The sequence below is a fragment of the Mobula hypostoma genome, chromosome 12 (assembly GCF_963921235.1).
Source record: "Mobula hypostoma chromosome 12, sMobHyp1.1, whole genome shotgun sequence".
Taxonomy (NCBI): domain Eukaryota; kingdom Metazoa; phylum Chordata; class Chondrichthyes; order Myliobatiformes; family Myliobatidae; genus Mobula; species Mobula hypostoma.
Genome location: NC_086108.1, coordinates 20547522 through 20564154, shown reverse-complemented (window position 1 = coordinate 20564154; position 16633 = coordinate 20547522). Strand labels below are relative to the sequence as shown.

At 40.6% G+C, this 16633-nt stretch overlaps 1 protein-coding gene across 3 annotated transcripts in view; it reads left to right on the top strand.

Annotated features, from left to right (window-relative positions):
* Window positions 1–16633, top strand: part of ralgps2 (Ral GEF with PH domain and SH3 binding motif 2) — a 566060-nt gene that overhangs the window by 520966 nt on the left and 28461 nt on the right. For 2 of the 3 annotated variants that reach the window (XM_063063724.1, XM_063063722.1), the window contains one exon: window positions 8911–9003. In XM_063063724.1, coding sequence (XP_062919794.1) covers window positions 8911–9003 — 93 coding nt within the window. Of the gene's footprint in view, window positions 1–1153; window positions 1198–8910; window positions 9004–16633 lie in introns of those variants that run through there. The other variant, XM_063063726.1, reaches the window with a different exon arrangement.

Here is a 16633-nt window from a genome sequence, read left to right as displayed (position 1 = left end):
TATGTCCCCTTTGCATGCCCCAAGGTGCTTAATTGTAAGGATTATGCAAATTTAGAGTTAAAATCTTTGATCGGAGGATCCTTTACACCAGGGGTGGCCAACTTTCTACATTCCATGCGTCAGTTTTTTCACGCACGAGTTCAGATGTGCCATACAACTCTTGTACCCCCATTCAATTCTTGTAAAAATATGTTAATATAGAACTCGTGCGTGAAAAAATTGACGCATGGAATGTAAAAGGTTGGCCACCGCTGCTTTACACCATTCCATAGAATATTATCTAGACCGGCCTTGCCACTATCCCTATTCAGTAAGAAGTCAAAAAAGCCATTTCCTTGGTGAAAAGCGGCAAGGTGCTCAAGAACAGACTATATCACACCAGGAGTTCTAAAACTTGGCAGTGAGGAACTTCGATCCCAAATCCACAACCTCCAAGTGCCAAGAGATTTGTGGAGTGTATGCTGAGAAATTTCATAATTGTGAAATATTCTTCAAGAGGAGAGGCAATTCTCATCTCTTGGGAATCACCATAACAAAAGCAAAGGTTATGATTAAAATCACGTCACCATCAGTCCATCAGAACAGCCTCTAGCTACCTAAGGAAAAAGATGTTTGAACATTACAGTCTCAGCAGTGCTTGTTTTTGTGACTTAGGCCACTTACAGCAGGTGGTTCAAAGGCTTGGAGAAGTGCTACTAAAACTATTGATTCAAAATTTTCCAAATTCAGTAGCAGGTTAAGTGAACCAGTGCAAATTGACTTTCCAGGCAGTGTCCGAGGTATTAAGGCATAAATTTGCTGTATGAGGTAGTCCATATTATTTGCACATTCAATGGTAGACCCATGAAATTGACACTTAAGGACATCCACACACGCATTTTATTCCAAACTCTGTCATACTAAGAGATTACCAAGTGGACAACAAAAAGCTTTAAGAATGTTCTCAAAACATTTCTTGGAAAAAGTGCAATGTCTCAACTCACCATTGGGAATCCTAGGTTCATAACTTCGAAATCAAGAAAGAGAATTTGGGATCACTTTGAGAACCTTGAACATGTACCGGGAGCATAGAGAAGCCCAGCATAGACAGTATGCATAAACCACCTCCCAGATTAATTGCTCTGCCAAACATTTCATTTTCCATCTCTGACAGGGTCCACAACACTGACAGCGGAAGCCACAGAAATGGATCAAAGTACGTAATCCTCATTCCTAGGGGACCCCTTCCCCCCAAAGGAAAACAAATTCTTTTGAGGTGTTGTCATTATTATTAATGTAGGACATGCAGTTTCCAATTTGTGCAGCAGTCGTGCAAAGGTCACACGGAGAATTATGATGATGATGATGATATAGTCTGATTTTTGTCTGTAGTATCTGGTACCTGTTATGGTGTGTGCAGTTTTTCCATCTGGAAGAGGAGACCATTCCTGAATTTATCACTACTGCTGCACTGGTCTGTCTTACAACCGTTTTTGTAATTGTTTGAAGAATGATTTAATAGCTTTTTTCACAGTGTGCAAATTCTGTTAAAATTTTAGTTGTATTTTGTTTGGAAAGTTTTCTCTCTGAAATGTTGATGTTTCACTGATGATAGTGATTTCTCAATACTTTGTTGGGCACCTCAGTTTGATCTTTTTCTGTTTTGAACCAATATCCATACACAAGTCCTTGAAAACAAAACTGTATGAGCAGTTTAAGAAAAATTACAGCAACAGTGCAAAATTCTTGTCCTTTTTCAATATACCAGTTTCACTTTTGTCCCCGATGAGTTTCTGACCAATAGCACCTCCTCCTTCAACAATACAGTCAAATTCTCCTTCACTTAAATTGTCTGAATTCAGCCCAACTCACTACAACTTAAACCCATATACATGTCATTGCCACGTCTGGATCTGACAATATAAAACACCTCCTGACCAACCTGCCATTATTCAACTTGTTCATTCAAGACTTAACTGCTTGAAATTCACTCTGTGTCATTTACTCCATGTGTTGGCTCACAATTTAACAATGGCTCACTCTTAATATTTTAAAACCTCTGTGGCCTGTGGCCTCTTTGTCTATAACATAATCTAACCACAAAAAATGCTGCAAGCTATCTGCACTTTCCTGTTCATGGCTTCTTTCACACCTTGATTTTAATCATTTCACTATGGGTGGGCATGCTTTTGCAACATACATCAAAGTTGCTGGTGAACGCAGCAGGCCAAGCAGCATCTATAGGAAGGGGCGCAGTCGACGTTTCAGGCTGAGACCCTTCGTCAGGACTCTTTTGCCACTGCTGTTATCTGGAATTCTCTCTTCATCTCTATCCTCTTTCATGCTCCTTAACCAATGTTTCTTTGACTAATCTATATCTTCTCATTTGCCTCAGATATGTGCCCCATCTAAAAAGCCCCATGGATTGTCTTACCATGTTAAAAGGACTAGTTAAAGACCAATGAAGACCACTGAAATAGTTTCTGCTGAGAAAGTATGGAAAGCTAGAGTCCAAGTTAGAAAAAAAACATATAGTAATGATTTGAGCTATGTGCAAGTTGTCCTGGTGAATTGAATAATTAGAGTAACAGTAGGGGTATTGAACTACATATGAGGAAGATTCTACTAAAAATAAATTTAGATTCTTAAAGAAGTACTAATGACAAAATGAAGAAGCCAAGAAAACATTGCTTTCCCAAAAGCAGTAGAAGGTTTTTGAAACATCATTGGTAGCAGAAGAAATGTGTCTAATAATAGAAAGGCTATTTGAGTACAAATGAGTTTGGAGGGAAGTGATGTCCATTATTCATTTCAGTCAGAGGGATGTTTTGCAATAATTGAATATTGACCAGGAGTAGGAGTCTTATAAGACCATAAGTCTTAGGAGTAGAATTAGTCCATTTAGCCCATCAAGTCTTCTTCACCTTCCATCATGGCTGATTTATTGTCTCCCTTCTTCCACCTTCTCCCCGTAGCCTTCAATGCCCTGTCCAATCAAGAACCTATCAACCTCTGCCCTAAATATACACAATGATTTGACCTCCACAGCTGAATGTGGCAATGAATTCCACAGATTCACTACCCAATGGATAAAGAAACTCCTCCTCATCTCTGTTCTAAAGGGAAGTCCTCCTATTCTGACACTATATCCTCTGGTCCTAGGCTCCTCTACTAAAAGAAACATCCTTTCCACATACACTCTGTCTAGGCCTTTCAATATTCAAAAGGTTTCAATGAGATCCCCTCCCCTCATTCTTTTAAACTCCAGCAAGTACAGGCCCAGAGACATCAAATGCTCCTCTGACATCAACCCATTCATTCCAAGAATCATTCTCATGAACCTCCTCTGGACCCTTTCCAATGCCGGCACATGCTTTCTCAGACAAGGACTTCAAAATTGCTCACAATACTCCAAGTGCTGTCTGACCAATGCCTTATAAAGCCCAAACATTACATCTTTGCTTGGAAGGGAACACTAGCAGGGATAAAGGTAGAACAGCAATTTGGTTCAGTATAGATACTTTCCAAAAAAGAATTAGTGTTGTAAAGGGAGGATGAGGCAACTGTGGCTGACAAGGAAAGTCAAAGGCAGCATAAAATCAAAAGAGAGGGCATACAATATAGCAAAAAATAGTGCGAAGGTAAAGGATTGGGAAGCTTTTAAAAGCCAATAGAAGGCAACTAAAAAAACATTAAGGAGAGAGCAGATTAAATATGAAGTCACACCTGCCAATCTCTAACTGCACTACGAGATCAGGGCCTTGGTGGAGGACTTTGTCAAATGGTGCAAACTGAATCATCTGCAGTTCAACATTAATAAGACAAAGGAGATGGTGAGAGGCTTTAGGAAGACTAAGCCTGCGGTGCTCCTTGTTACCATTGATAGTGAGGACATGCATGTGGTAAGGATCTACAAGTAGGTGGAGGTGCACCTGGATGACAGACTTGAGTGGATCACCAACTCAGAGGTTGTGTACAAGAAGGGCCAGAGCCACCTCTACTTCTTGAGGAGACTGAGGTCCTTTAGAGTATGAAAGCCTCTCCTTCACATGTTCTACCAGTCTGTTGTCGCTAGTACAATCTCCTAAGCAGTGGTGTGCTGGGGCAATGGCATCAACACAGGTGATGCCAACAAGCTCAATAAACTGATTAGAAAAGCTGGCTCTGTTATAGGAGTCAAACTGGACACACTGGAGGCTGTGGTAGAACAAGGGACCTTATGGAAAAATCCTGGCAATTCTGGACAATGTTTCGCACCCTCTGCATGCCACCTTGGATGCACAGAGGAATATTTTTAGTAATAGACTAGGACAACTGCGCTGCTCCAAAGACCGCTACATGAAGTCATTCTTACCCTTGGCCATTAGGCTCTATAATGAGTCAACCTACAGCCAGGGAAGTGATAACCCCCTTCCTGTTAGACTGTTTGAAGCAAGTTATTTTTTATTTCTACTTCTCTTCTAATATTTGTATATATGTGTACTTGTAATGCTGCTGTGACACTATAATTTCCTTTCGGATCAATAAAGTATCTATCTATCTTATTCCATCTACTGCATGCATTCATATATAACACTTTTGGTCCTGTACTCATCTTCCTTTTCGATTTTGTCCCCATGTTACATTTCAATTTAACCCTCTGACTGCAGTTTTGCCTTCCTCACAGTCTCAATCTACTTGTATGCCAACCACCTCATCATCAGTCATATCACTCTTAGTTCCCATCCCACTGCCAAATTAGTTTAAATCGTCCCCAGTAGTTCTAGCAAACCTGCCCACAAGAGTATTAGAAACATAGAAACATAGAAAATAGGTGCAGGAGTAGGCCATTCAGCCCTTCGAGCCTGCACCGCCATTTATTATGATCATGGCTGATCGTCCAACTCAGAACCCAGCCTTCCCTCCATAGCCCCTGACCCCTGTAGCCACAAGGGCCATATCTAACTTCCTTTTAAACATAGCTAATGAACTGGCCTCAACAGTTTGCTGTGGCAGAGAATTCCACAGATTCACCACTCTCTGTGTGAAGAAGTTTTTCCTAACCTCGGTCCTAAAAGGCTTCCCCTCTATCCTCAAACTGTGACCCCTCGTTCTAGACCTCCCCAACATCGGGAACAATCTTCCCGCATCTAGCCTGTCCAATCCCTTTAGGATCTTATACGTTTCAATCAGATCCCCCCCTCAATCTTCTAAATTCCAACGAGTACAAGCCCAGTTCATCCAGTCTTTCTTCATATGAAAGACCTGCCATCCCAGGAATCAATCTGGTGAACCTTCTTTGTACTCCCTCTATGGCAAAGATGTCTTTCCTCAGATTAGGGGACCAAAACTGCACACAATACTCCAGGTGTGGTCTCACCAAGGCCTTGTACAACTGCAGTAGTACCTCCCTGCTCCTGTACTCGAATCCTCTCGCTATAAATGCCAGCATACCGTTCGCCTTTTTCACCGCCTGCTGTACCTGCATGCCCACTTTCAATGACTGGTGTATAATGACACCCAGGTCTCGTTGCACCTCCCCTTTTCCTAATCGGCCACCATTCAGATAATAATCTGTTTTCCTATTTTTGCCACCAAAGTGGATAACTTCACATTTATCCACATTAAATTGCATCTGCCATGAGTTTGCCCACTCACCCAACCTATCCAAGTCACCCTGCATCCTCTTAGCATCCTCCTCACTGCTAACACTGCCACCCAGCTTCGTGTCATCCGCAAACTTGGAGATGCTGCATTTAATTCCCTCATCCAAGTCATTAATATATATTGTAAACAACTGGGGTCCCAGCACTGAGCCTTGCGGTACCCCACTAGTCACCGCCTGCCATTCTGAAAAGGTCCCGTTTATTCCCACTCTTTGCTTCCTGTCTGCCAACCAATTCTCCACCCTCACCAATACCTTACCCCCAATACCGTGTGCTTTAAGTTTGCACACTAATCTCCTGTGTGGGACCTTGTCAAAAGCCTTTTGAAAATCCAAATATACCACATCCACTGGTTCTCCCCTATCCACTCTACTAGTTACATCCTCAAAAAATTCTATGAGATTCGTCAGACATGATTTTCCTTTCACAAATCCATGCTGACTTTGTCCGATCATTTCACCGCTTTCCAAATGTGCTGTTATCACATCCTTGATAACTGACTCCAGCAGTTTCCCCACCACCGACGTTAGGCTAACCGGCCTATAATTCCCCGGTTTCTCTCTCCTTCCTTTTTTAAAAAGTGGGGTTACATTAGCCACCCTCCAATCCTCAGGAACTAGTCCAGAATCTAACGAGTTTTGAAAAATTATCACTAATGCATCCACTATTTCTTGGGCCACTTCCTTAAGCACTCTGGGATGCAGACCATCTGGCCCTGGGGATTTATCTGCCTTCAATCCCTTCAATTTACCTAACACCACTTCCCTACTAACATGTATTTCGCTCAGTTCCTCCATCTCACTGGACCCTCTGTCCCTTACTATTTCTGGAAGATTATTTATGTCCTCCTTAGTGAAGACAGAACCAAAGTAATTATTCAATTGGTCTGCCATGTCCTTGCTCCCCATAATCAATTCACCTGTTTCTGTTTGCAGGGGACCTACATTTGTCTTTATCAGTCTTTTCCTTTTTACATATCTATAAAAGCTTTTACAGTCCGTTTTTATGTTCTCTGCCAGTTTTCTCTCATAATCTTTTTTCCCCTTCCTAATTAAGCCCTTTGTCCTCCTCTGCTGAACTCTGAATTTCTCCCAGTCCTCAGGTGAGCCACTTTCTCTGGCTAATTTGTGTACCAATGATCCAGAAATCTGAAATCTCACCCCCTGCACCATTTCCTCAGCCACACATCTGTCAAATCACCCTATGTGGCACAGACAGCAATCCAGAGATTACTACCCTAGAAGTCCTGCTTTTCAGCTTTACCTAATTCCCTATATTCTCTTTTCAGTACCTCATCCTTTTTCTTACCTGTCATTGGTACCAATGTGTACCATAACTTCTAGCGGTGCAGCCACTGCCTTTAGAATGTTGCGGACACTGAAAAGTACCAAAAGGCTCTTTTTTTAAACCTCGCGCCGCCTCAGCAACCATGTGAGATTAGTCAAGAAGTAATCATTAAATGTATGTAGATTGGTCAAGAAAATGGTCAGGCACAATGTGTAACTTTAGAAAATGTTACGGGGCACTGTGATTATGCTTAGAGTGTAATCACCATATGCATTGTGATTTAAGTCATCCTTGAACCCTGCAAGTGAATGGTTTCCTTGTGTATGTTTGATTATCCATATTATAAAAGGAACTTGAGCTTTACTGATTATTAGTAGCCCTACATTATAGTCAGATGCTTTTTGCTTAATACAGTAAGTCCTGGTTATTCATTCAGAACAGGGGTATGAACTAACTGCAGATGACAAAGAAAGTAGAATATTATTAGGATAACTAGGATGTAAGTAGGATATTGTCAGTGACCACTAAGACTGCAGTGGTGTGTAAGTGAATTCCTCCTTATTAATACAATTTATATGTAAGTTTGTGCTTGCCAATACTTCACATTCAGGCTTCAGCTACAACAATAGCAACATTCCTGATGACCAATGTTCCCAACTCCAAACCCAGTTATGGATTCACATATCTTGGACCCAAGTTCCACCCACAGAGTATATAATCTGAACCCCAAACCAAATTCCTGATGGCAACCTTGGCTGTGACTGCATAATGACTCTAGATATTTCACTAGCAAAGCGGGATGTGCTCAAGTGGTAGCTGCTACATTTACCATAACTCTCAGTTATGTATAGCCACCCTTGCAAGTACATAATTCACAACTAGTGTCAGCTGAAACAAGGGCCTAGGGCAGTGAAAATTCATCCATTTTAATTTCTCTCAGTCATCTTCTAACAAGGAACTACAGAGTAGCACTGGGTACCTTCACTTAAGAAAAGTGAGCATGTCAATTTTCCACTGTTTAGCAAGCAGCCTACCAATCACCTGCATTCAAAGCCTAGAGTTGGTTATTATCTTCCACTGGTTAGTGGGTACCCGACACTAAGCTTCAGCAAAGGGCCTTTACAGTCAAAACTGACAGGTCCTGCCCTCAGAATTTCTGTGACACTTGGTTAAGGCACACCTGAAGTCTTTGTCAACTGACAAAGTTCTCAAGGAGACAATGTCTGACAATCATAAGCTTTCCAAAGTGCTCAAAGGTTTTTAAAAGTGCTATATAAAAAAAGCTTCTTGAGTTTTTTAAATACTGAGAAACAATTAAAATAATTTAAAATCAATTCTATTAATGCAATGAAAAGAAAATTAGCTTTCATTTATCTCTTTCTTGTTGATTTTCTCCATTAAAACAAATGGGCTTGCTGGATTTATTCCAAGATTGCGTGATTCAGGTTCAGCAAACAGTTTTCCAAGTCTCTGCGAGTAAATTGTTGAAATTTTGGGCTTCCCAGCTGGACTCCAAGATGAGTGGGGTGCATTTATCCCATCACTGGGGACCACCTTATATAGACGTTTGGGATTGCTAAACTTCCACACAGTTAGATGGATGAAAGCCGGTAGTTGTGAATGGAACCTGGGGCTTTTAATTGGAAAATTCCAGCTGGTGTCATCAGGGAATTGTTAAAAATTGCTGGGGAGACAAGAAATTAGGCAGAACATCTTTAACTGCATAAGTTCATCACCTTGTGACAGGGAATTAATTGTTTCAAGCAGTTTTTATCCATTTAAATGTAGCAATTAATATCCTGATTGAATCAGTCATAAATTGAAATCTGATTGAAAAAGTATAGTCAAGTATATAGCGTCAATATAAAGTCAATAAAATAACTTAGCTCTGCAGATTTCACACATCTCTCATAATGTATCTAAATCCCTGTGTGGTCTATTCTCACTAATGCATATGTTCAGTAATCATATCAATTACAAGTCATGTTTTTTTGTTAAGGTTGCATCATGGACCAAGTATTGGGTGGCATTATGTGGAACAAAACTATATTACTATTCAGCCAAATCTTTAAAACCGACAGAAAGAAAACATGTAAGTATCTCTCTTCACAGAACCTGGTTTGTTTTCAAGCTGCTAAGCATCCAGTGAAAGCAGTCTGCTGTAGTAAACATCATCAGTCTTAGTCAGTGACAGTAGACACTCCTATTGGAAAGTTTTGTGTAACAGATCTTAAGGGAGAACATCTGTACTTCAAATTATATTGATGCAATGTAACAGATTTGCTGACTCTCATATTGCTATGGAAGTTACCAAGTAATATTTAATGATGAAGGATTAAAAGAAAATATATTTATGTGCCTTTGCAGATAAAGATCCCCATAATGCTTTACAGCCAATTAATACTGTTTTGAGTGTTGTCACTGATGTCATTGAACCGCATAGATATGAATGCGTTCAAACTGTGGTGTCTGTTATTGAGGATTTGCACCAAATTTAAAGTATCAACAAAAACTTCATATATTTTCATTTGTTGGTGACTATTGGTACTTATAGGTTTCATTGAGTGACTTTCCCATTACATAATTTAACCAAATAATCTTAATTAATGAGGAGTCAACACTTGTATTAAATTTGAAATTAATTAGTTAAACTTAACTATCTGTGACTCAGATGCAAGTTCTATCATCTGGCATTGGTAACAAACAAACTGAGGAAAACACTGTGGATTATCAAGACAGATTCTTTACTCAAGGCCTTTTCATTCTTTTGAGTCATTGGAACAGTATGATGTTGTGCCAACCAATATAAACCTATTTGACAATTGTTGCACGCTCATAATCTTACTTATTTCTTGCAACATGACTTATCTAAAAATCTTTTAAATGCCCGTTTTGAATCAACCTCTTCCACCATTCCAGCAATGCATTCCAGGCAGCCACCATTCTCTATATAAAATGTCTACCTCTGACTTCTCCCTTAAACTTCCCTCCACTCACAGATGTCCTCTGATATTCACTGTTGTTGCCCTGGGAAAAAGGTGCTGGCTGCCCCTATGCCTCTCATAATCTTATACACTTCTATCAAGTCACCTCTCATCCTCCTATCAAGAAGTAACTTATTGAAGTGTATAAAGTCGCTTCAAAGAGAAAAATAAAAACCTAGCTTTACAGCAGTTTACTTGGTTGTTAACATATTCAGGAATCAATGTAATTTTTAGAGAAGTCAAGATGGAATTGTTATTATATTATCTAAGTATCTTCATCTTTAGAATTTTAAGAGAGTTTAGCACTAAAGGAGGAATATAGTCTACCAAAACAGCTCTTTCGGAAAACAATCCTATTTGTCCAATTCTCTGACTTTGTTCACACATCCATGCATTGTTTTCTCCTTGTTTACCATTCTCTTGTTGGCTGACTGAAGTGTAGCGCTCATTTTCTGAATACACAATTCATTAAAATAGTTACTAGTGTCTTCTGTTTGAGGTTTAAAGTATTATTTAAGTAACCATTTCAATAGTTACATAAACAAGGATGATCTATAGTTTGGTACATTGAATAAGGAGGACAGTTATATCTCTCTGTTTCTTCTATGACTTCTAAGTATTGAACTTGCTCAAAAAGATTAGAGAACATTTTGCATTCATGCTTGGTGATTTCAGATCTTTGGTGATGACTTGGCTCATAGGACCCTGATTATCATGCAGTGTTAAACTGATTCTAGCAGGCATCTTCATCACACTTAAGGATTTGTACTTGACAAGGTCCTACACAGTAGGCTGGTCCAGAAATTTAAGGCCCTTGGAATTCAAGGCAAGCTGCCATATTGAGTTCAAAATTAGCTTGGTAAAGGAGGAGGAAGGTAGTAATGGAGGGATGTTTTGTTGATTGGAAGTCTGCAACAAGTGGCATACAGTGGTGACTAGTGCTAGGATTGTTGCTGTTTGCACTATACATTAATAACTTGGATGCGAATGTTGGAGGAACGATCAATAATTTTGCGGATTACACAACAGTTACTGGTTGTGGATAGCAAGGAAACCTGTCTGATACTACAGCAGGATATAGATCAGAAGAAAAGTTAAATGGAGCGTTAGCAAATGGAGTTTGGTCCTGATGAGTGTGAGATGATGCATTTTGGGAAGTCAGATAGATGTAGGACATATGCTGTAAATGGTAGGGCACTAATGAATGTTGATGAACAGAGAGACCTGGAGGTTCAAAACCATAGTTCCCTGAAAGAAACAGCCAAAGTCAATAGGATAGTGAAGAAGGAAAATAGCATGCTTCCTCTCAGAAGTCACAGAACAGAATATGAGAGTTAGGATGTTACTTGTGGTTTTACAAAACACTGGTTAGAAATATTATGTGGAGTTACGTTTGTCACATTGAAAGAAAACATAGAAAATAGGTGCAGGAGTAGGCCATTCGGCCCTTCGAGCCTGCACCACCATTCAGTATGATCATGGCTGATCATCCAACTCAGAACCCTGTACCAGCCTTCCCTCTATACCCCCTGATCCCTTTAGCCACAAGGGCCATATCTAACTCCCTCTTAAATATAGCCAATGAACTGGCCTCAACTGTTTCCTGTGGCAGAGAATTCCACAGATTCACCACTCTCTGTGTGAAGAAGTTTTTCCTAATCTCAGTACTAAAAGGCTTCCCCTTTATCCTCAAACTGTGACCCCTCATTCTGGACTTCCTCAATGTCGGGAACAATCTTCCTGCATCTAGCCTGTCCAATCCCTTTAGGATTTTATACATTTCAATCAGATCCCCCCTCAATCTTCTAAATTCCAACGAGTATAAGCCTAGTTCATCCAGTCTTTCATCATATGAAAGTCCTGCCATCCCAGGAATCAATCTGGTGAACCTTCTTTGTACTCCCTCTATGGCAAGGATGTCTTTCCTCAGATTAGGGGACCAAAACTGCACACAATACTCCAGGTGTGGTCTCACCAAGGCCTTGTACAACTGCAGTAGTACCTCCCTGCTCCTGTACTCGAATCCTCTTGCTATAAATGCCAGCATACCATTCGCCTTTTTCACCGCCTGCTGTACCTGCATGCCCACTTTCAATGACTGATGTATAATGACACCCAGGTCTCGTTGCACCTCCCCTTTTCCTAATCGGCCACCATTCAGATAATAATAATCTGTTTTCCTGTTTTTGCCACCAAAGTGGATAACTTCACATTTATCCACATTAAACTGCATCTGCCATGAATTTGCCCACTCACCTAACCTATCCAAGTCACCCTGCATCCTTTTAGCATCCTCCTCACAGCTAACACTGCCGTCCAGCTTCGTGTCATCCGCCAACTTGGAGATGCTGCATTTAATTCCCTCATCCAAGTCATTAATATATATTGTAAACAACTGGGGTCCCAGCACTGAGCCTTGCGGTACTCCACTAGTCACTGCCTGCCATTCTGAAAAGGTCCCGTTTATTCCCACTCTTTGCTTCCTGCCTGCCAACCAATTCTCTATCCACATCAATACCTTACCCCCAATACCGTGTGCTTTAAGTTTGCACACTAATCTCCTGTGTGGGACCTTGTCAAAAGCCTTTTGAAAATCCAAATATACCACATCCACTGGTTCTCCGCTATCCACTCTACTAGTTACATCCTCAAAAAATTCTATGAGATTCGTCAGACATGATTTTCCTTTCACAAATCCATGCTGACTTTGTCCGATGATTTCACCGCTTTCCAAATGTGCTGTTATCACATCTTTGATAACTGACTCTAGCAGTTTCCCCACCACCGATGTTAGGCTAACCGGTCTATAATTCCCTAGTTTCTCTCTCCCTCCTTTTTTAAAATGTGGGGTTACATTAGCCACCCTCCATTCCTCAGGAACTAGTCCAGAATCTAAAGAGTTTTGAAAAATTATCACTAATGCATCCACTATTTCTTGGGCTACTTCCTTAAGCACTCTGGGATGCAGACCATCTGGCCCTGGGGATTTATCTGCCTTTAATCCCTTCAATTTACCTAACACCACTTCCCTACTAACATGTATTTCCCTCAGTTCCTCCATCTCACTGGACCCTCTGTCCCCTACTATTTCCGGAAGATTATTTATGTCCTCCTTAGTAAAGACAGAACCAAAGTAATTATTCAATTGGTCTGCCATGTCCTTGCTCCCCATAATCAATTCACCTGTTTCTGTCTGTAGGGGACCTACATTTGTCTTAACCAATCTTTTTCTTTTCACATATCTATAAAAGCTTTTACAGTCAGGTTTTATGTTCCCTGCCAGTTTTCTCTCATAATCTTTTTTCCCCTTTGTCCTCCTCTGCTGAACTCTGAATTTCTCTCAGTCCTCAGGTGAGCCACTTTTTCTGGCTAATTTGTATGCTTCTTCTTTGGAATTGATACTATCCCTAATTTCCCTTGTCAGCCACGGGTGCACTACCTTCCTTGATTTATTCTTTTGCCAAACTGGGATATGATTATTAAGATATGATTATTTTGAAGGGAGTGCAGAGAAGATTAACCAGTATGTTTCTTGGATTGGAGGGCTTTAGTTATAAGGAGAGATTGGATATGTTGAGAAATGAAGGAGGCTGAGGTGAGATCTGATGGAAATATATAAGATTATGAGAGGCATAAATAGAATGGATAGTAGAAATCTTTTTTCCGATGTAGGAGTATTAAGATTAAAATGAAAGGACATAGACTTAACATGATAGGAAGGAATTTTAAAAAGGATCTGTGGAGTAATTTTTATACACAATGAGTGGTTGATGTCAGTGGTTGGAATCAGATACAATAATGGCATTTAAATAGATGAGGCATAGCAAGATACAAGTTTGATACTGGCAAATGAAAATTGTTTAGCTGAGCAGGAAAGACATTGTGAGCTGAAGGATTAGTTTCTGTTCTGTGTGACTCCGTGGTAATGGGCAGCATCAGTACATGGATGCTAAACAATGTTATGACTTAGGTGGCCCTAAGAGTCTGCACCACTTTCAGAGCGTAATGTCCTGGTTAAAACTTCCACTACCATGCTGTGAGGTATTTTATTTTAGCAGTTTGACAAGACCCTATGAATTGGTCCAGAATCGGTTCTATAGGCCCCAAATGAAGTCTGAGGTTGAAGAGTACTGTTAAGTTGTGAATCCAGAGGAAGGCACTGCCTATGAGAGTGGCTCCATTATCTCACTTACAGAGTATGGGACCACTTGATTTAGTTTTTATGGATTCCCTCTCCACAAAGCCTGATTCTAGCAATGCTGTAAATGTCTTGGTCATCACTGATCACTGCACCAGATATGTTCAAACCTTCACCACAAAGATCAGAGAGCATTCACAATTCCCAGGGTGTTATGGGAGAAGTATTTTATTCATTATGGCCTCCCAAGAAGGATACACAGTGATCAGGGAAGAGATTTTGAAAGTAAGCTCATACTTGAGTTACTGGGCATGCTTGGAGATGAGGTCAAGGACCATGCCATATCACCCTCAGGGTGATCCTCAGCCTTAAAGGTTCAACTGCACATTGCTAGACATGCTTGGAACCCTGGATGCCAACAAAGAGAACAAGTGGAGTCAGCATATTGGACACTTGGTACACTGCTACATCTGTACACAGAATGAAGCTTCTGGCTACACACCATATTATTTGATGTTTGGGTGCAACGCAAGATTACCTCTAGATCTTTGTTTTGGAGCCAGCAGTGAGGATTTGCCACAGAGGACATATCTCAAGTATGTTTCTGACATGAGGAAAGAACTGCAAAAGCTTATGAGCTGACAGCAGTTTCTACTACCAAGTAAAACCAAGGAAACAAGAGGAGATATGATCAAAAGATTAAGTCCTCTCAACTGATGCCGAGACCGAGCTTTAATAAGAAATTTGTGCTGCAGGGAAGCATAAGTTGGCCAACTGCTGGGTGTCTATGCCTTATATAGTGGAGAGTCAGATGCCAAATGTGCCAGTTTTACAGATGAAGCCAGAGGATAGGAATGGTACTGTCAAAATCCTCCATCAGAATCAACTTCTACCCCTAGGCCAGGAAGTACATGGAACTTACACCAAGTAAGAGAACTCTACACAGAAGGAGGAGAACAGAAGGGTAACCAGCTGACAACAGTGTTATGTCAGTGGAAAGACCTGAAAAGGCACCAACCACTGAGTACTGTGCAGACTCGGAGGATGAGGAGATGGCAGTATGGTCTGCTTTACCTTACGCAAACTTCCCAAGAACTGATGAAGAGATTACTGAAGTTCCCAGCCTTGACTTGGAGGTAATGGAGAGGACTACCAGTGGATAATCAGACATGATAATAGACAGTGAGGAGAAACTGGGCTCCAATATAATTGGGGATGAAACTGAGTTCAGTCAGGTGGCCAGGGACCTGAGTCATCAGAAGGTACGAGCAATAGACAAGGGCGGGGGGAGCACCCCAAGTAAAAAGGAACAGTCACAATAAGTGCCTGAGGCTAAAGAAGCTGACGATGAGATAAGAAGGTCTCACACAGTCGGGAAACCCCCAGGTAGGCTGGCATATGATGTACCAGGGAAACAGAGTGTTGTGTCCATCCCAATAGTGAAATATGTTACTGCCATTTACAAGTAGATTGGGGGGGGTGCCTGAAATCACAAAAGTCTTTTGAATACTGTGTTATTAATAATGGTTTAATAAGTTCCAAAGTCATGAGGACTTGACGATTTTTGGTGGCGGGCAAGAGTTTAATGCCCTAGTTAAGATTTTTACTGTTATGCTGTGAGGTATTTTACCTTAGCAGTTTTCTGTAAAAGCAGTGTGTCCAGCTGGTAGTTTTCGTTTTGACTAAAGATAAGGACCCATGTTATTCAACTTAGAAATGTGTCAGCCAATCAGGATGGTGGGATGGAGAGAAGATTCTTGAGAGAGCTGGTCAAACAGAGATTTCTGATAGAGAGTAGTCAGGTTTGTGATCTTTTCACGGAAAATGCAGAGGGGAGCGGATCAGGGAAGACACCTGGATGATCATATCTGAAGGAAAGACCTTAATGCAAGAGAAGGGAGTCCAAAAAGGGAAGTTCTGCCTGTGATTGGTGATGAGAATTCAGCGCCATAAGTAAAGTGGTATAGCCAACTACTACAGACATGAGCTCCAACGTTTATGTGCACATTTAGACTGGTTTAATTGTAATGGGCCATTTAATTTTCTTCTTTTCGTATTAACTATTTGATAAAGCTGAAATTGGCAAATATACCTTCTTTATAATTTTAAACTGGTGTACTATTTCTTTTCGACCGATAATTATCTATGGGCAGTACTTACATAGCATTTGCTCAATCAAGTTGCCTTTAATTGGAATTCCCAACGTTCTTGTTTGGTTGAACCCCAAATCAGGCCGACCATAGATGTATGTTGTTTAGAAAGGTGGCCTACTCACCACTGAGTCACGTGGCTGTTAACACAGTTAGCTGACAAGCCAAACTGGCGGACGAGCACTGGTGAGGAGGTTAGAGTGTTTACTTGGGTTTTGAAGATTGCTTCTTTAAAGGAACAGTTGTAGTATTTGATATTTTCCATTCCCTGCAAATGGATAAGATTCTTCAGGGGCTGAGTGCCTTATGTGAAATGAAGATGACACCTGTTGAACTATAGCAACTGAGATTTTAAAATACTTGTTTATAAAAAGAGTTACTTCCGATTTAACCTATTTTCCTTTCTCGTAAGATCCTCATGTATGGCTCTCTTTTGGTTTCATACTTCTG